Source organism: Cryptomeria japonica, chromosome 3 (assembly GCF_030272615.1).
Source record: "Cryptomeria japonica chromosome 3, Sugi_1.0, whole genome shotgun sequence".
Classification (NCBI taxonomy): Eukaryota; Viridiplantae; Streptophyta; class Pinopsida; order Cupressales; family Cupressaceae; genus Cryptomeria; species Cryptomeria japonica.
In genome coordinates, this window is record NC_081407.1 from 349,096,607 (window position 1) to 349,114,805 (window position 18,199).

The window sequence follows — 18,199 nt, forward strand, 5'->3', positions numbered from 1 at the left end:
TCAATTGTACAATTTTTTGACATGCAACATTTTTATAGCATGAATTATTTATCTAGGACATGGGGCATGTTGCTAACCCTCGTTTATTAAACAACAAAAATGAATGTATTAAATGCTATTATAAATATCGTTCACAAATATTTTAAAATGAAACTGATTTGATATCAAAGGAAAAGCAAAGTAACATGTTTTACATGAATTCTCTCTAATTGAAAATTTTTACTAAACAAGCGTTAATTGTTTTCCAACTAATGAACACATTCAAAATCTAAAATGTCCACTTCTATGCCACTAATATTTAATTTATTATTTTTCACAAATTATGCAATGAACCTAACACAAGGAAACTTATCATATGATAATTGAATTCCTCCAAAAAATAATATGAAAACCATTAAATGGTAAACAATTGTTTTGAATAAATGTAAATCGAAGTCAAACGTTTTTTATAATAAAGTTTCATCTTTAGACGATGATAACATTGTGAGCCTACTCACTGAAGATGACACCATCTTTCCAATAGTTGTTCCTGCAATATAACCTCCTGTCCATGCATTCTACTCATACATGGTGCATAAAATTATCATCTATTAGTTCATATGAATATAAAATATCAAAATCAACATGTTTAAGCAAATGTGAGATAGCTATTATTAGTGTAAATTAGATGATATAAAAACTTGCAATTCACATATTATCACTCATTAGTATAAGATTTTGAATCAACATATGCAATAGAGATTGACCTATTAATATCTAGTTCACTAGAACAACTTGCTCAAATTTGTTAAAATCTAATTATTGCAATACACAATCCTTATTTAATTGACACATAATCAATATATAATCAGTCTATCTACAAATATTTGAAGAAACGAAAAAAAGTTAACTTTATGTAGGACCAATCTTTGACAAACACACCACCACATCCACAATTTGATTTATGCTTGATGAGGAAATCAATAGACTAACTTCACTAAGCTAGATTAGTGGTGATGGAGGAGCATCTGAGCTCACGACAATCCTGCATCACCAAAAAGAATAATTTTCTTTACACATTCAAGTGTTTCATTTTTTGGTGTAGGTTGGAGCTTCAAGAGCATCTTTTGGAATGTTTAAGGATAAAATATTATTTTTATTAAGACTTTGCTTGATTTAAAAATTCAAATGCAAATATGGTGTTTACTGTGATTTTAAAAGTATTATATTGCAAAATTTCAGGGTTTCAATGACTGATGGGATTGATTGGCATATTATAAATTGAAAATAAATTAATTTACTCAATTTGGATGCCTAGGGAAGTGTTCATAAAGCAAATGGCCATTGGCATTACATTCTTGTTTTATTCTATCATTTTAGGTGCCTAAAATAGAGGTAAAAACTGGTGATTTTGAGGTAAAAGTTGCTAAAGGCTAATAACTTTGTGAGGCACCAAAAAGAGGCACCCAAATTTGTTCTTTCATTTACCTCCATTTGTCTTTTGAAATTCTTCTTGATATGCTTTGAATTCATCATCAAATGCTTCCAAATATGAAACCCAATCTTGTTGCACCATATGTAACTTCTTATTGTAGATTCTTTGTCGGGTCCAAGTTCTTAGTAGTTATGTTGTATATCTTGGGTTTATGCAGCCATTAATAATCAACCAAGGTTATCTTTCATAAGAAAATCATTTTAGTAAAGTATTTTTATTTTCATTAATATGAATGCATAATTTGATAATATCTTGCAATATTCTAGGACATGATTATTTGGTGGTGTTAAATAGCTAGTTAAAGCACTAGCGCATTTGCAATGACCTCCAATCACTAGGTAGGGAAAATTTAAAAGCACACATCCAAATTAAACTTTCTAGCAACCATCCAAACAACTTGACAAAAATTAAAAGATGAAAAATCCTTATCAATGATGTTAGATACAATGCACCACTGAGAGGGGGGGTGAATTAGTGGTTCTCAAACTTTTCCCTTTAACTATCCTATGTGAGCATGCCGGTTATTAGATCTTACTCAATGCAGACTTACCGGTTAGTGAGGAGACTAAACACAAATGCATTCACACAAGATGGACATCACATAACACCAGCATATACAAGGAAAACCCAAGATGGGAAAAACCTCAATGAGAAATGCTACTGGAGTATATTGCTCCAATCTGGCCTCACAATGAAACACATCGGTTACAACATTTAGGGCACCAACCCACAGAGTACCACTCCTGCAGTTTATGGGCACCAACCCAGGGAGCTACAACCCCTACACCGAGCTACAACTCAGTGAATACAAAGCATAACCATTTACAAGTTAATAGCCTTGTTACAAAAGGCTTTTGTAACACTCCTTCAAATCTCTCTACTGGATCTCTAGTCCAGTTCTCTCTAAAGGTTGCCTCTTCTCTCTGCTGCTCTTCACCGGTTTTATGCCTGCCTTCTTTGCAGTTTCCTTCAATTCTTCTCTGCCGGTATGGACACTACCGGTTCTGCACCTTTGTTGCCGGTTGAACACTTCAACCTGGTTCTCCCTCACACTTAGTCTCTTCTCTTTCTCCTTGATGAGCACTTGATTGATTTACCTTACATGCAACAACACCCTCTCATCCATCGACAATACTCTCTTCTTCAGCATCAACCTTCAATGATTTTGGCTTGCTTATTTATAACCTACTTTTTTCCGCCAAAAGCCAATTCAAATCACAAAAGGTTAGGTTTCCTCATCAACCTCAAGGCAAACCAATCTTCATCAGATCCGATCCAATCAACCTTAGATCGATCACCTGCATTGGAGGAATGCATATGTATGCATTTTCCATCATCCAATGCATATTCGCTAAAAATAGCAAATCTAACCTTGTTCTTCAGCCTCAAAAACAGTTGACACATTTATGATCCAGCTGTTTCCTTCTCGAGGTCATCCTGCAAGCTGATTTCGTGCCTTGAACAAGATGCCAACAAATCTCTGACCTTCCTTTGTCGTTCATCCTTCATTGAGCTGCAAACCCTGCAACTCCCCCATGATTGTCGTAGTCAACATTTAATGTCGACCAACCACAACTACCTCTCTGGCACCAGACATCACCAACCTCTGCATATTCACCACCTCAGCTCCACGTGGGATCATTGTTGACATCCACCTTAGCACACTGTGTATGTTGGTTCAGACTTAGTCACCGACCACACAAATAACCGGTATACACATACCGACACAAATCACCTTGCCGGTTACCCTTCCTGCCAATGTCTTCCAGATCCTGCCGACATATCATGTTTGCCTGATCATCAAACATGTCAGACCTCAACAGCCATCAGGAGAACTCATCATGTGTAACTTCATCAATGAAGGTCTTTCACTTCTGCTCATTCTATTCACTCTGCTGCATATCGGTGCTCACCTAGATGACTCCATGTCACCATGCTCCAACACTCTACACCTGTGGCAACACAACTCATCACTGCATAATGGTAACTTCATGATTGCAATTGCAAACCTCATCATCTCTTGACTGGGTCTCTTCTCTGTCGGTTTGCCAAGATGGCAAATTCATCAATTCAACTCTCCTTCTCTATCTGGGTAGCACACCTTGTCCTCACATGCTGATCCGGTGTGTATCTCTGATCTTATGCTATGGGACTTCATCATCTTCCACTTGCTCATCTGGTCTTTGCATTCACTCACCTGCCTGTCTCAGGGAATCATTCTGCCGGTACAAGTGTGACTTCACCAAGGAGAGGATACAACTTTTGGTTGACATATGTCAACCTATCACCTAGTCTATGATAACATCTTCATCCGATGGGATTCCTGCTAGTTGACCTTACACTAGCAATCTGGTGGCTTGCTCATACTTCACCTCTGATGTTGATGTGATTCAAGTAACATTCCGTCTCTTCATCACAATCAACGACCCATCATGCAGTCTCTTCATTTCAGTTGTATGCATCACTATGACAACAACCTTTTTCTCACTGGTCACTTTATTGCACCTCTAGCATACCGGTACATATCGGTTTACACTCTTCTGCATGATCATCAATAATAGTAGTACCAACAATCTATCATACCGGTTGACATCAATGACAACAATCTCCCCCTTTAGCATTGACGTCAACACATGTAGTATCCAATGTACTACAAGGTTCTCTCTCCCCCTTTGACAACAATGGCAAAGTGTCATGACATCCGGGACACTGCAGGCACTCTCTCCCTCTTTTTTGTTTGTGTTGCATCTGTCATTTCTTCCCCTTGGACCTTTATGCACCTCATCATCTCAAACAACAACACAGGAGATGGAAGACTTAGACACCAACATACCTCAACTGCACACACCAGTCAGATACCGATTGTTGATAAGAATGATTGTTCTTAATAATGCAACAACCAGTGGTATGTTTTTTCCTTTGTGAGGATTGCCCTGACACCGATCATGCAACATGACTTCATCCCATTTCTCCTCCTTTGACCATCAGGGGCACAAACACTACCAATTTGTTGATGCTAATGTTGGTAGGAATTAAATGTGATTGTATTATTAAATCACATATCTTTTATGTGTAGGTAGATCTACTGGTTAACCAAATTCTTCTTCCTATTCTTTTCTTCACCGGGACAGCAGATGGTGACTTTGATAGATAGACAAATTGAATACAAACATACAAAAGTCAAAAACACATGTGTTGTCAAACATCTGTCGGATCTGCTACTAAGTTCAACATGTTTGATATTAATCAGAAAATATGGCCCTGAACTCCCCCTGAAACACAAACCATTGATCTTCATCTATTCAGTCAGGTCCTAAACTGGGACTTCCATCTATACTTGTGACATCCACCATCATGACCACAATGCCAGCAGGTCACATATCCAACCGGTTGATCCATAAAGATGTATGCACATAAGGTCAGCTATCGGACCAACACATGTCATTTTGGTCCTTTCCAATATCAACTGAGGCATAACCTCATCCATCCAGGGTACCAGAGTTACTGCAATGATCCCTCAACTCATTGACTTACATAACATGCAACACTGATCAACATCCGTGCCAGTAACATGCTACACATACCGGTGTCCTATACCGCTCTCTTATCTCTACTGGGACACTTTCCTCTTAAGCTTTATCTCCCGGTCCCAATTACCTCTGTTACCATTCATTTCACCTGTAGCAGTAAACCATCTTCCATGTGTAGTCAAGGCGGTAACTACACACACACTGCCATCTCATTTTCTTCCTCTTATCGACAACAACTTGTTCATCTCCTTTGTCCCATTCAACCAAGGGGTGAATGATTTGGTCAAAATGTAACTCCCCCCGAGTCCTGCAGCTCCTTTAAGCCTTAGGCGATATCAGCTATGCATTGAATGCACAATGCCGGTCCATGGTTCTATTCTCTTGCTTCTTCCTCCATGCCTGCTTGATCTCACTTTTCTTCCCCTTTTCAATCTGGGGAGCAAGTCTTACTTTCTTCTTCTGCTGATTTGTCCTCACTCTACCAGATTCTGCAGCATAACCATAAGTAGTGCTGTAGTAGCACACAACATCCATGCCAATCTCATGATTGGGGAACCATCCCACATATCGGTTTTCTCTTCCTTTTCTGATCATGCCATTGTGGATGGTTACCAGTTTCCTTGGATTCCTTGATTGTGCAGGAACATTTCTCCTCTTGTTCCAAGCAGGTCTATGTTGCTTATATCCCGTGTAACTGCTCTCACACTGAGCATGGTTGTTCCACCGGTTGCCATAGGAATATATACTCTTCTTCCTGCATTCATAACTTCTATGGCCTAATCCATTGCAATTATAACACACAATATTTACATTATTAGGAACAACAAATGGATTCTTCCTAGCATAACCGGGAGAGGGGATATGCATGCTTCTACCCCTAGATGCATTATGCTCACATGCATGATTTTTATGAGATCTTAGATTGTTTCTTCTAGATCCCTTTCTACATTCTTCTGCTCTATGGCCATAGCCATTACATGCAAAGCAATGACTGGAGAAAGGAGGCTTATTACTTACAAATTTATTCTGCCAAACATGAGGTGATCTTACCGGTTTGCCATCTCCATCTCTGCTTCTCTGGGAATGGATCGTGGGTTGTTCATTCTCTGCAGGTCTTCCATCAGAACCCTTCTTCTTCCACACTTGTCTCGATTTGTGGACAACAACATCTCCTTGTCTTCTTCCGGTAGGAGGTCTTGTAGGCTACCTTCTCATGTTCTTGTTTCTGATGAAGCTTTCTTCTCCTATCTTTCCATTTCCTTTGGGATCTGCATTGTTTCCTCTTGCAGCATCGATCTTCATCCTTAGCCTCACGTCCTCATCGGTTGTGGTCAAATCCATTTTCTTCCTTGGAGCATATCTGATTGTGAAGGTTTGTCCCTTGCCATTTCCACTTAAGGAGACAAACTAAATGTCTTTTTGGGAGATATTCTTGCTTGTGGAGCATTCACCGACATTGCATCCTAATCCTCCGACATCCTTGGAGTGCTTTTGTTTGCTCAACATTTTGTCCAAGGCTTCAGTGCCACCATCATATTTCTTTCTCAATTTAAGTTCACCTTGGCACTTATCAAGCTCAAATGTGAGCTTTGCAACTTCATCCTTAAGAATATGACACTTCTTTTCTTTAGTCTCCACCTCTTTCTCTAACACTTTGCACCTGCACCTGTTAGTATCCAGATCCGATCTGGAATCCACATTCACATTCTTAGCATCAACCACTTGTGCTTTCAGATTAGCAAGGGCTAACTTTGATTCTTGAAGACTATTGACCAACCGGTTCTGTTCCACAATAGCAACATTCTTGAACATCTTGTATTCTTTCCTCAAAATCTCCATTTCACTTTCCTTGGAGTCCAAGACTGGTTTCAAATCATTAGTCAATTCCTTTGCCTCTTCTAGTTGAGTGGTCAATAAACTAACCATTTGGTTTGATTCTTCAAGGCAGGTTCTCAATTCGCTGAAATCCTCATAAATTGATCTTTTTTAGTTTTTAAATTCATTTCTAACATTTTGCAGCCCTTCTAGTGCACTTACTAGTTCACCTTCAAGATCAACTTCAACATCATCTTCTTCTTCATCATTACTTCCAAATAGATCTTGCTGGCTAGATCTATCTACCTTGTCTCCTTCTTCTTCATCTTCTTCATTATCACTGCCAAACACATCATATCGATGGGATTTATCTGCATTAACCCCTTTTGATGTGTGATTTTCAATATCTGTCTCATGGGCCATGAAGAGACGAGTCTCCTCATCACCATTGTTGCTGCAACAATTTGATTTGCATCTGTCATTTGCACGTGTCAGCTGCATTTTTCTTCTCTCTCTCACAAACTGATCCAACAGTGGTAGGCTCATTTCCGTAGAGCTTTTTCAGTCTATCCCATAGACTTTTTGCCGATCTGCACTTATCCACCAGTGGGGAGACATCACCGGTGAGCCCACCGAATATAGCCTTCATGGCTTCTTCATTGCACTTGCATCTTCAGAGCCAGTGGGAGAACATACATTCCTAGGGAGACCATTAACTACTGACATCCATACATCAAACCCTAGAGAGGACAAGTAGACTTCCATTCTACAACTCTAAATGGAATAGTTTGAACCATCAAAAACTGGAGCAGGGATTCATACTAAACAAACCATTGTGTCCTTAAGCCAGAATCAACCCAAGCTGGAGAAAGCTCGTTTGACTGGGAACCTAGGCTCTGATACTAATTGTTAGACACAATGCACCACTGAGAGGGGAGGGGGGGATCAATGGTTCTCAAACTTTTCCCTTTAACTATCTTATGTGAGCATGCCGGTTATCAAATCTAACTCAATGCAGACTTATCGGTTAGTGAGGAGACTAAACACAAATTCATTCACACAAGAGGGACATCACATAACACCATCATATACGAGGAAAACCCAAGATGGGAAAAACCTCGGTGAGAAATGCTGCTGGAGTCTATTGCTTAAATCCAGCCTCACAATGAAACACTTCGGTTACAACATTTAGGGCACCACCCCACAGAGTACCACTCCTGCAGTTTAAGGGCACCGACCGAAAGGAGCACCAACCCCTGATTTTAGGGCACTGACCTAAGGAGCAACAACCCCTAATTTAGGGCACCAACCCAAGGAGCTACAACCTCTGCACCGAGCTACAACTCAGTGAATACAAAGCATAATCATTTACAAGTTAATAGCCTTGTTACAAAAGGCTTTTGTAACACTCCTTGAAATCTCTCTGCTGGATCTCTTGTCCAGTTCATTGCCGATTCTCTCTTCTGGTTGCCTCTTCTCTCTGCTGCTCTTCACCAGTACTACACTCCTGTCGGTTCTATGCCTTCCTTCTCTATAGTTTCCTTCACTTCTTCTCTGCCGGTATGGACACTACCAATTTCTCCACCTCTGTTGCCGGTTGAACACTTCAACCTGGTTCTCCCTCACCCTTAGTCTCTTTTCTTTCTCCTTGATGAGCACTTGATTGATTAACCTTTACATGCAACAACGCCCTCTCATCCAACGACAATACTCTCTCCTTCAGCAACAACCTTCAATGATTTTGGTTTGCTTATTTATAACCTGGTTTTTCCCGCCAAAAGCCAATTGAAATCACAGGCGGTTAGGGTTTCGTCATCAACCTCGAGGCAAACCAATCTTCATCAGATCCGATCCAATCTACCTTGGATTGATCACCTGCATTGGAGGAATGCATCTGTACGTGTTTTCCATCATCCAATGCATACTCGCTAAAAATAGCAAATATAACCCTCTTCTTTAGCCTCAAAAATAGTTGACACATTTATGATCCAGCTGTTTCCTTCTCGAGGTCACCCTGCAAGCTGATTTCGTGCCTTGAACAAGACGCCAACAAATATTTGACCTTCCTCTGTTGTTCATCCTTCATCACCACAACTACCACAACTACCTCTCTGGCACTAGACATCACCGACCTCTGCATGTTGACCACCTCAGCTCCGCGTGGCATCATTGTCGACATCCACCTTAGCACACTGTGTATGTCGGTTAAGACTTAGTCACCGACCACACACATAACCGATATACACATACTGGTTCACTGACCTTACCAACACATATCACCTTGCTGGTTATCCTTCCTGCCAATGTCTTTTGGATTTTGCCGGCATGTCATGTTTGCCTGATCATCAAACATGTCGAACCTCAGTAGCCATCAGGAGAACTCATCATGTGTACCTTCATCAATGAAGGTCTTTCACTTCTGCTCATTTTGTTCACTCCGTTGCATATCGGTGATCACCTAGATGACTCCATGTCCTCATCCTCCAACACTTTGCACCTGTGGCAATACAAGTCATCATCTGCATAATGGTAACTTCATGATTGCTACTCTAGACCTCATCATCTCCTGACTGGGTCTCTTCTCTGCCAGTTTGCCAAGATGGCAAACTCATCAATTCAACTCTCCTTCTCTGTCACGGTAGCACACCTTGTCCTCACATGTTGATCCGGTGTGTGTCTTTGATGTTATGCTCTGCGACTTCATCATCTTCCACTTGCTCATCCGGTCTCTGCATTCACTCACCTGCCTGTCTCAGGGAATCATTCTACCGGTACAAGTGTGACTTCACCAAGGAGAGGATACAACTTCTGGTTGACATATGTCACCCTTGCTCATAGAGGCATCACCCTCTGTCAACCTATCACCTAGTCTGTGATAGCATCTTCATCCGGTGGGCGTCTTCCTAGTTGACCTTACACTAGCAATCCGGTGGCCTGCTCATACTTCACCTCTGATGTTGATATGATTCAAGTAACATTCCGTCGCTTCATCACAATCAACAACCCATCATGCAGTCTCTTCATTCCAGTTGTATGCATCACTATGATAACAACCTTTTGCTCACGGGTCACTTTACTGCACCTGTAGCATACTGGTACATACCGGTTTACACTCTTCTGCATGATCATCAATGATAGCAGTACCAACAATCTATCATACCGATTGCATCCTTCTATACCGGTTGACATCAATGACAACACAATGCCAACAAATGACAATGGATTATGGGTAAACAAGTTGCTTATCTAGTTCTTTGATTGAATGCAAAATTGATTCTTTGACTAGATCAAATGAAGCTAGGTCAACTTTTGAATTTAAATCCATTTTCACTAAATCTGTTTGAACTATTGCTTATATCTTTGTTGTCAGATCATTTACTAGTTTAAGTCATGGATTGGACTCTTAAACAACTAGCTCTTCCATTTGTCCTCCACCGATGTATTTGACCTTAATATGAAAATGTTAAAAGAAGTTTTGTTCCTACATAAGCTCTAGGTCAATAATTGGTTCCAATGCATATGCTACTATTGGCTATGTAACTCTTTGGGATGCTGACTCTTTCATTGGGCTTGGAAATGAAACTACAAGCTCTTAACTAATGTTGTTGGTGATGGGTCAGTTTTGTTAGTTTCTTAATCAATTGGTTGAAGTTCATTGGCTTAGTCAATTCAATCTTTGATCTTGACAATCATAATCTCGGTCTATAATGTCCCATATTAGAACGCTACTTGTTTCCCAATAGTTACATCCATATTTAATATCATTATGTCTAAATTAGGTTATTGAGATTATAAGTATATATAATGCAATAAATGACTAATTAGATTTAGGGTCCGTCCTCACTTCTTCCCTAACCCTATGAAAGATGGTAGAATTATTGCGCTAGGGTGATTGGAAACATTCTCTGAGCGGGCTCCCTCAAGGTTTCTTAGGAACATATGTTTATGCCCATCTCGAGACTCTCCCTCAAGGCTTCAAAAATATGTCCTTACCCATCTAGTAGCCAAATTACTCTGCCTCTCCCTACACAAGTCCCCTATCCTCAAGAAGGCATTAGCAGAAGATTAAGGAATGGGCTATATATATAATAGTCTTTCATGTACTATAAATGTATATGAAATTTGTTGAAGGTATAGATGTGATAGAGATCCAAGATGCAACGTCTCTTATTTATCTTGTGGATGTCGATGAAATATTTTTGTGGTTGTCAGTGACTCTTCCTCTCCACTGTGGAGTCTCTTCACTTCTCTATCGGTGACTCTTCATGTCCATGTGGCTATTGGTGTCTTTTCCTCTTCCTTTGTGGAGTCTCTTCACTTGCAATTCTGATTCTTTATATTCATTGCTCTTCCATTTTCATTGCTCTTCTTCTTCGGCAGATGGATAGTTATATATTGTTGGCTTCTCTCGTTTGTCTGGTAGCAAGTTGAGAACGTTGTGTATGTAGTCTGTTAGTTCATTAATATTATATGTTTTTCTGTATTCAGTGATTTCAGACTTATGAAGGTTTATAGAATGTATACGAGATGTATCTTTTGACTTCATTGTCATGATTGATTTGTAGACAATCAATCTTATCTTATTGTGATTGATAGTACTCTGAAACTATCAACAATTGTATTCATTTTCAGAGATATAATAAAGATCATATTTGTGTGGGTTGGGTTTTTCACCCTCAGGTGGAGGGTTTTCCCAGGACAAGTCTTTTGTGTCCTTGTTATTCTTAAATTTTGTGATTTCTTTTATATATTTTGGTTCAAATTTAACATGGTATCAGAGTCGGTCTAGAAGATCGATCCAGAACCAGATTTTTAAGTTCTTTATTTCTTTTAGTTGTTTGCCTAAGTCATTCATAATGGTGAACGGATTGAAAGTAGAAGATAGGTTAGATGGGTCATCAAATTTCTCTTCTTGGAAATTTAGAATTCTGATTACTCTAGAAGAGAATGATCTCCTTGATTATGTTTCAAAAGATGTTGCAGAACCTTTTGTTGATGCAGAGAAAGTTCAATGGAGAAAGAATAGGACTATGGCTAAGAAAATTCTAATTGATTCTATTAAGGATCATTTGGTTCCTATTATTTCTAAGTTGGGTTCAACCAAAGAAATGTTTTAGACTCTAAAGGATACGAATTCAACAACACCAACAGAGCTCTAGCATTGAGATGTCAACTGCTACATGTTAAAATAGATAAAGAAGAATCAGTTGTTTCATACTTCATGAAAATTATAGAGTTAAAGGATCAATTTAGTGCAATTGGAGAATCTTTTGCCAATAAAGATTTGGTGATGTCAGGCATGAATGGACTTCCCAACTCTTGGGAATCTTTCATTCAAGGTATTAGTGGAAGAAATGATCTACCCAAGTTTGATCGGTTGAGAGCTGATTGTATTCAAGAGGAATACAGATTGGAGGCGAGGTATTAGGTGTAATAATCATGATATGGAAAATCAAGTCCTTGTTACTCATTCTTCCATGGAAAAAGGCAAAATAAGAAAGAGGGATAGAGACAGAGAATCAGATCTTGTTTTAGAACCAAAAAAGGACTTATGCCATATTCAATGTTATAGGTGTGACAAATATGGTCACATTGCTCGAGATTGCAGATACAAGTCTTCTCATCTAGCTTCTTCTGCTGAAATCAACATAGGGACACCTCAGGAGGAGCCAAGGTCTAATGTAAATTCAAAAGGTTTCTTATTTTAAAATGAGAATATGACATTTCAGCTTCAGAGGGAGTCTGACATTTCAGGAGCCTCTTTGTCTTGAAGATTTTGTTAATGAGTTCTTCTCTGCGAGAGAAGTTCGAGGTGAAATCCCTTGTTAATGAGTTCTTCTCTGCGAGAGAAGTTCGAGGTGAAATCCCTTGGTTAATGAGTTCTTCTCTGCGAGAGAAGTTCAAGGTGAAATCCCTTGGTTAATGAGTTCTTCTCTGCGAGAGAAGTTCAAGGTGAAATCCCTTGGTTAGTGAGTTCTTCTCTGCGAGAGAAGTTCGAGGTGAAATCCCTTGTTCCACCCCCTGGGAGTAGCTATGGTTGAAGTCATGTGTATGACTTTATGATTTTTATTTTTGTTTTCATTCACCCTCTAGGAGTAGCTATGGTGAATATTGTTACGATTATATAACAACTTTATTGAATAAAATCTGTGATGAGACTCTGTTAACTTTCTTTGATTTCGGCTGTATGTATCTGTCATGAGATGACGAAATGAAGATCTCTCTCTTGCTAAGAGGGAGTGTTGAAGGTATAGCTGCGATGGAGATCCAAGATGCAACGTCTCTTATTTATCTTGTGGATGTCGATGAAATATTTTTGTGGCTGTCAGTGACTCTTCCTCTCCACCGTGGAGTCTCTTCACTTCTCTGGCGGTGACTCTTCATGTCCATGTGGTTGTCGGTGAAGATGTGGTTATTGGTGTCTTTTCCTCTTCTTTCGTGGAGTCTCTTCACTTGCAATTCCGATTCTTTATATTCATTGCTCTTCCATTTTCGTTGCTCTTCTTCTTCGGCAGATCGATAGTTATATATTGCTGGCTTCTCTCGTTTGTCTGGTAGCAAGTTGAGAACGTTGAGTATGTAGTCTACCAGTTCATTAATATTCTATGTTTTTCTGTATTAAGTGATTTTAGACTTATGAAGGTTTATAGAATGTATACAAGATGTATCTTTTGACTTCATTGTCATGATTGATTTGTAGACAATCAATCTTATCTTATTGTGATTGATAGTAATCTGAAACTATCAACAATTGTATTCATTTTCAAATATAATAAAGATCATATTTGTGTGGGCTGGGTTTTTCACCCTCAGGTGGAGGGTTTTCCTAGGATGTCTTTTGTGTCCTTGTTATTTTTAAATTTTGTGATTTATTTTATATATTCTGGTTCAAATTTAACAAAATTAAGTATGACTGTCATACATATTGCAATCTATATTAATATTACTACTAAATTCTGCATAAGAACATTATCAGGCTTCATATATTAAGCATACATATACTGCTTGTAACTTAATAACAGATTTGATCAATGGTGATGTCATTGGATGCTTTGATTCCTTTCCTTTATATCTCTCAATGTGAGGGAGAGGTCACACCTCTTCATTATGTATGCCCTTTAGAAAGAGACACACCCTTTCACCATTAGCCCTCTTTGAAACAGTGCAACTCTTCATTATTTCTGCCCTTTGAAATGGACACAACCTTTCACAATTAGATCTGCACCTTGGATTCCCAAACTATCCCCCTCTCAAATGAGTTTCTCTTCTCCCTTTTATATCTCATGTTTGAGGGAGTCACAACTTTCATTCCATTTCTTTTGAATTTAATTTAATTTTAACTTTAAGACAATAAGGAAGATGAAAAAACTTACTTGGGGGCTCATAGTCCATTAAGTGCAGAATGTTACTATTTTGGATGTTTCAATAATATAGAATGGCTTGAAATCTATTACAAATTTTCAATTTGTATATTTATTTACCATTGAGACCTAGTGAAGAAAAGAAAATATAATTAGTAAATACATTTGGAATCCCCCATAGTTATATATTAGGAATGTCTATTATTCATTCTCCAAACTAATTTGATAAGGTTACTATTTTTTTTGGATGTTTTAATAATATAAATGATTTGAAAGCTTTTACAAATTCCCAATTTGTATATTTATTGAACATGATAAATAGTGAAGAAAATAATTAGTAAATATAACATAATTAGTAAATATATTTGTAATATCTAAAATTTGTTCTCTAAACTCATTTCTTAAATTTAAATTTGAATAATGTGAATTAAGCTAATAAATGTTTGTTGATTGATCTAAAAATGAATCCAATTTTGTATTTCATGGCATGTTTTTAGATAATGGCCTACTTTGATGCTTGAGAAGGTTTGAGATGGTATTTGACATCTTGAAATATTCTTTGGTAGAGGAGATATCAGTTTGGTTCTATTAACTATTGGTGTCATAAATGTAGTTGTATTGTAGGGGAAAAATTAGTGCTTAGATGAAATCAAAAGTGGAATACAATTGCATATTTGCAGTTCTCTCATAACATGATGAAAAAAAATTCTCATTTTGACACGACGACTTCATTATGGAACAACAAACATGTTTTCCAAGGTCTATAGAAAACAACAAACTCATCATTAGCCACTTAGCCAGAAGAAGCAAACTTGTTCCATATGGTTGTCTTTTGGTGATCCGATTTTTTGTTTAAGAGCTTCCTCTTTCTCCTTGGTGGTCATCTTCCTTCATGCTTGGGAATTTTCAAATAACATCTTTTAAGTAGAATTGAAATGGAGTTCTTAGAGTCTTGTATGCCTTGCGTTGGGAGGTGTTTGTGAGTTTTGTTCCCATATTTTCACTATAATGGGGCAACGAGCTCATTGAAGAGTTGCAAATTGGTCTTGGAGAGAATTCCTAATCTTTGAGAGAGCTCTCAAATGACGCATGGGCTAAGTTCATTTGTATTGATGCCACTTTAAAGTAAAGTGAGAGATACTCACATTTTGGTGCAGTTTTTACCTATAAGAGGTTTCTCCACGTTTTCCCTTGTTTATGCACTATTTATGTTATTGTTCTCTAATTTCTTGGTCTTAATTGCTATTTGATCTTGTACAAATAACTTAGTTAATTATTGTTCTAATAGTACTCTTATCTTAAATTTTGTAGTTGATGACTAACCTAAGGAATAAACTTGGTAGTTCATAGATCAAGTTGTATTAAAGCATGATCTTTCCGTGTGGAGTTTATTGTGATTGCTTTGCAAGTACACAATACAATACAAGTGAGAGAAGTGGTGCATTATCCAAAAGACCTGAGATTCCCAAAACTAAATAATAAGTATGGATAGATAAGTGTCAAGCCTTGACAAGGAATCAAGGTTCCTCAATTTGGAAGTTGCTCATTTATCTCCATATGTGGAGGCTACAATATTCCAAATGGAGAACCTTACATAGAAATTAAGCTAATAGGAGTAAAAGGGGTCAACCCACTTCATAAAAGGTGCCCAAGGCAAATTGAGTCTTCAAAGTATGCCTCAAGAGGAATGCAAGCCAAGAGATGATATTTTCTCATTCAAAGGAGAAGCAAAACAGTAGGAGCAATGGTTTGAGTAGTTAAAGGTATATTTTCATTTGGTTAAGGAAAAGTTTGTTGTAGTAAGTTGCATTAAAATGATTTCAAAGTCTTTCTTTGGCTATTGGAAAGCATGCTCCTATTAAATCTTGGTATAATTTTAGGAGATTGTTTAAGATTCAATTTAACACAAATTATCATGGAGGACGAACTGCTTGAAGTTTGTATAAGCTAGTGCAGATGCTCAAAGTGAGCTCCATCATCCTCAAAAGGAAAATGGAGCTATAGGTAAGCAAAAGTCATAACCTATCAACCATTGTGATCATTTTGGGAAAGTGGTCATAAAGAATCCCCAAATTGGAGGTTGCATCCTAAGTTAAACACTCACAAATATTGTAATAAGAGTAATAACTCTCATTTGTCCATTATGAAAGATGGAGGGATAGGTTGAACTTTCTTTGGATTAGATTTTAAAGTTTCTTGCACTATTAAGAAAGAAGGTTTTGTGATTAAAGAAGCATTGTTTAATATCAAGTTGCATGTACGTGTTGTTAAAATAGATGCTTTGTTTCATTCATGCTCACAAACTAATCTAATTGCACAAAGTTTAGTGGATAAATTAGGCCTTAAAACTTTTCAGCATCCTCAACCCTATGGTTTGGGTTGGATAAAAGGTGGTGAAAATATGGCAATTTCTAAGCATTATAAAATGAAGTTTTTAGTTGCTTGTATGTTCATTGATAAGGTTGTGGTAGATGTTGCTCATGTAGCTATTCGTGGTGTAGCATTGGGTAGTCCATTTTTGTATGATTGACAAAACCATTTTCTATAGGAAAGAGAACAACTCTTGTTTCATCAAGCATGTTGAAAAGTTCACATCATATGCTTTGTGTAGCAAAGAGTAATCTTTTGAGATCCTGGCTATTTAAATATTGTCAAATGTATACAAAAATCATGGAATATGAAATCTATGACATCAAATACTCCAAACAAATATCAAAACTATAACTAGAAGTCTATGGCTCAAAGGAGCTTGCATCCCTCCTACAAAGGCATCTAAGGTAAGTCCCACTAACTAGTGGGGGTTTGAGAGTGGAGACATTGAAGGGTTTGAGAGGTAGCAATGATAAGTTGCACAAGGTGTTAGATGTGAGAAAAACCCAACGATATAAGGGGTGTAGGGAAGTTTCCCTAGGAGCCAAAAGTCAGGGTTTGGGGGTTTTTAGAGAAAAAGAGAAAAGAGAAAAGATAGAGTGAAGAGAGAAAAATGATATTTCTACTGGGCAAAATGATGCTTTTAGAGACATTTTGGGGTTTGATGCAAATTTTGTTTGAAAAAAAAGTCAAAAATGTCTGTTTTAGTTATTTTTTGAGATTTTAAAAAAAAAAAAATTCAATTTTGGCCAAGTCTGGGCATCGGGACTCACTGGGTCTGAGCCAAGTTTGTGAGTTTTGGTCTCGACGAATCTCGCTCTAAATTCGGACTCGCCGAGTTCGAGCCCCTAGGACTCACCTAGGGTCACCCAACTCTGGACTCGCTGAGTTCAGGCGAGTCTCAAAACTATGCTTTGTATCCATCCATCACACATATCTTGTGTCGTCTTGACATCCTCCATGCTATGATGTACAAAATCAGACCTCTTGTGGAGTAGATCTATATTAGAAGTATTATGTATGACTCTTGAATATTGAGAGCCATCATTAGGAAACTCAACAACATTTACATCCACATGCCGAAAACCGAAATCAAAATCATGTCCTAAATAATTTCTCGGATCCCATACCCTGCTATCTCCAACAAGTGCAATGCTTTCAACAAATTTATGCAAATTTGATTGGTCCTCATTAAGAGGTTTCTATTTTAGTTTCCTTCCTTTGCTGATCTAAATTCTTTGCTTCTGCTGACTCTTCTCTATCCATTTTATCCTCTTTCATAAAGCATCTCATGTTTGGATATTAAAACCCTTCATTCCTATTAATTTCATCAACCCTTCAATTATTGATTGAATTTACCTACTCCTTGTATTACCTTCTTGTTCTCAAGTGTAGCTGCAATACTTATACGATTTTCTACTTTGTATAAGGAGTAGTGAGCCATACTTAATTGGTAGTAGAGTTCATCAATCTTGTTTTCATTGTCTTCAACAAACTTGATGGCAAGGTCCCTATCCATTGTTAGTGTAGGTTTTTTATTTTCCTTATATTAGGGAGTTTTTATTTTTCCTACACACATTATTTAAGCTTGCTTAGGTTATTAGGAGTGGTTAATATGAGGACACGTGGCTAAATACTTCAGCTACATG

At 37.9% G+C, this 18,199-nt stretch overlaps 1 protein-coding gene across 2 annotated transcripts in view; it reads right to left on the reverse strand.

Moving 5' to 3' along the window:
- Window positions 1-230: 230 nt before the first annotated feature.
- The window catches only part of LOC131076511 (uncharacterized), a 169,675-nt gene continuing 151,706 nt past the window's right edge, over window positions 231-18,199 (reverse strand). The window contains exon 16 of one of the 2 annotated variants that reach the window (XM_058013741.2): window positions 231-557. In XM_058013741.2, coding sequence (XP_057869724.2) covers window positions 447-557 — 111 coding nt within the window. In that variant the 3' untranslated portion in view covers window positions 231-446. The remainder of the gene's footprint in view (window positions 558-18,199) is intronic. The other variant, XM_058013740.2, reaches the window with a different exon arrangement.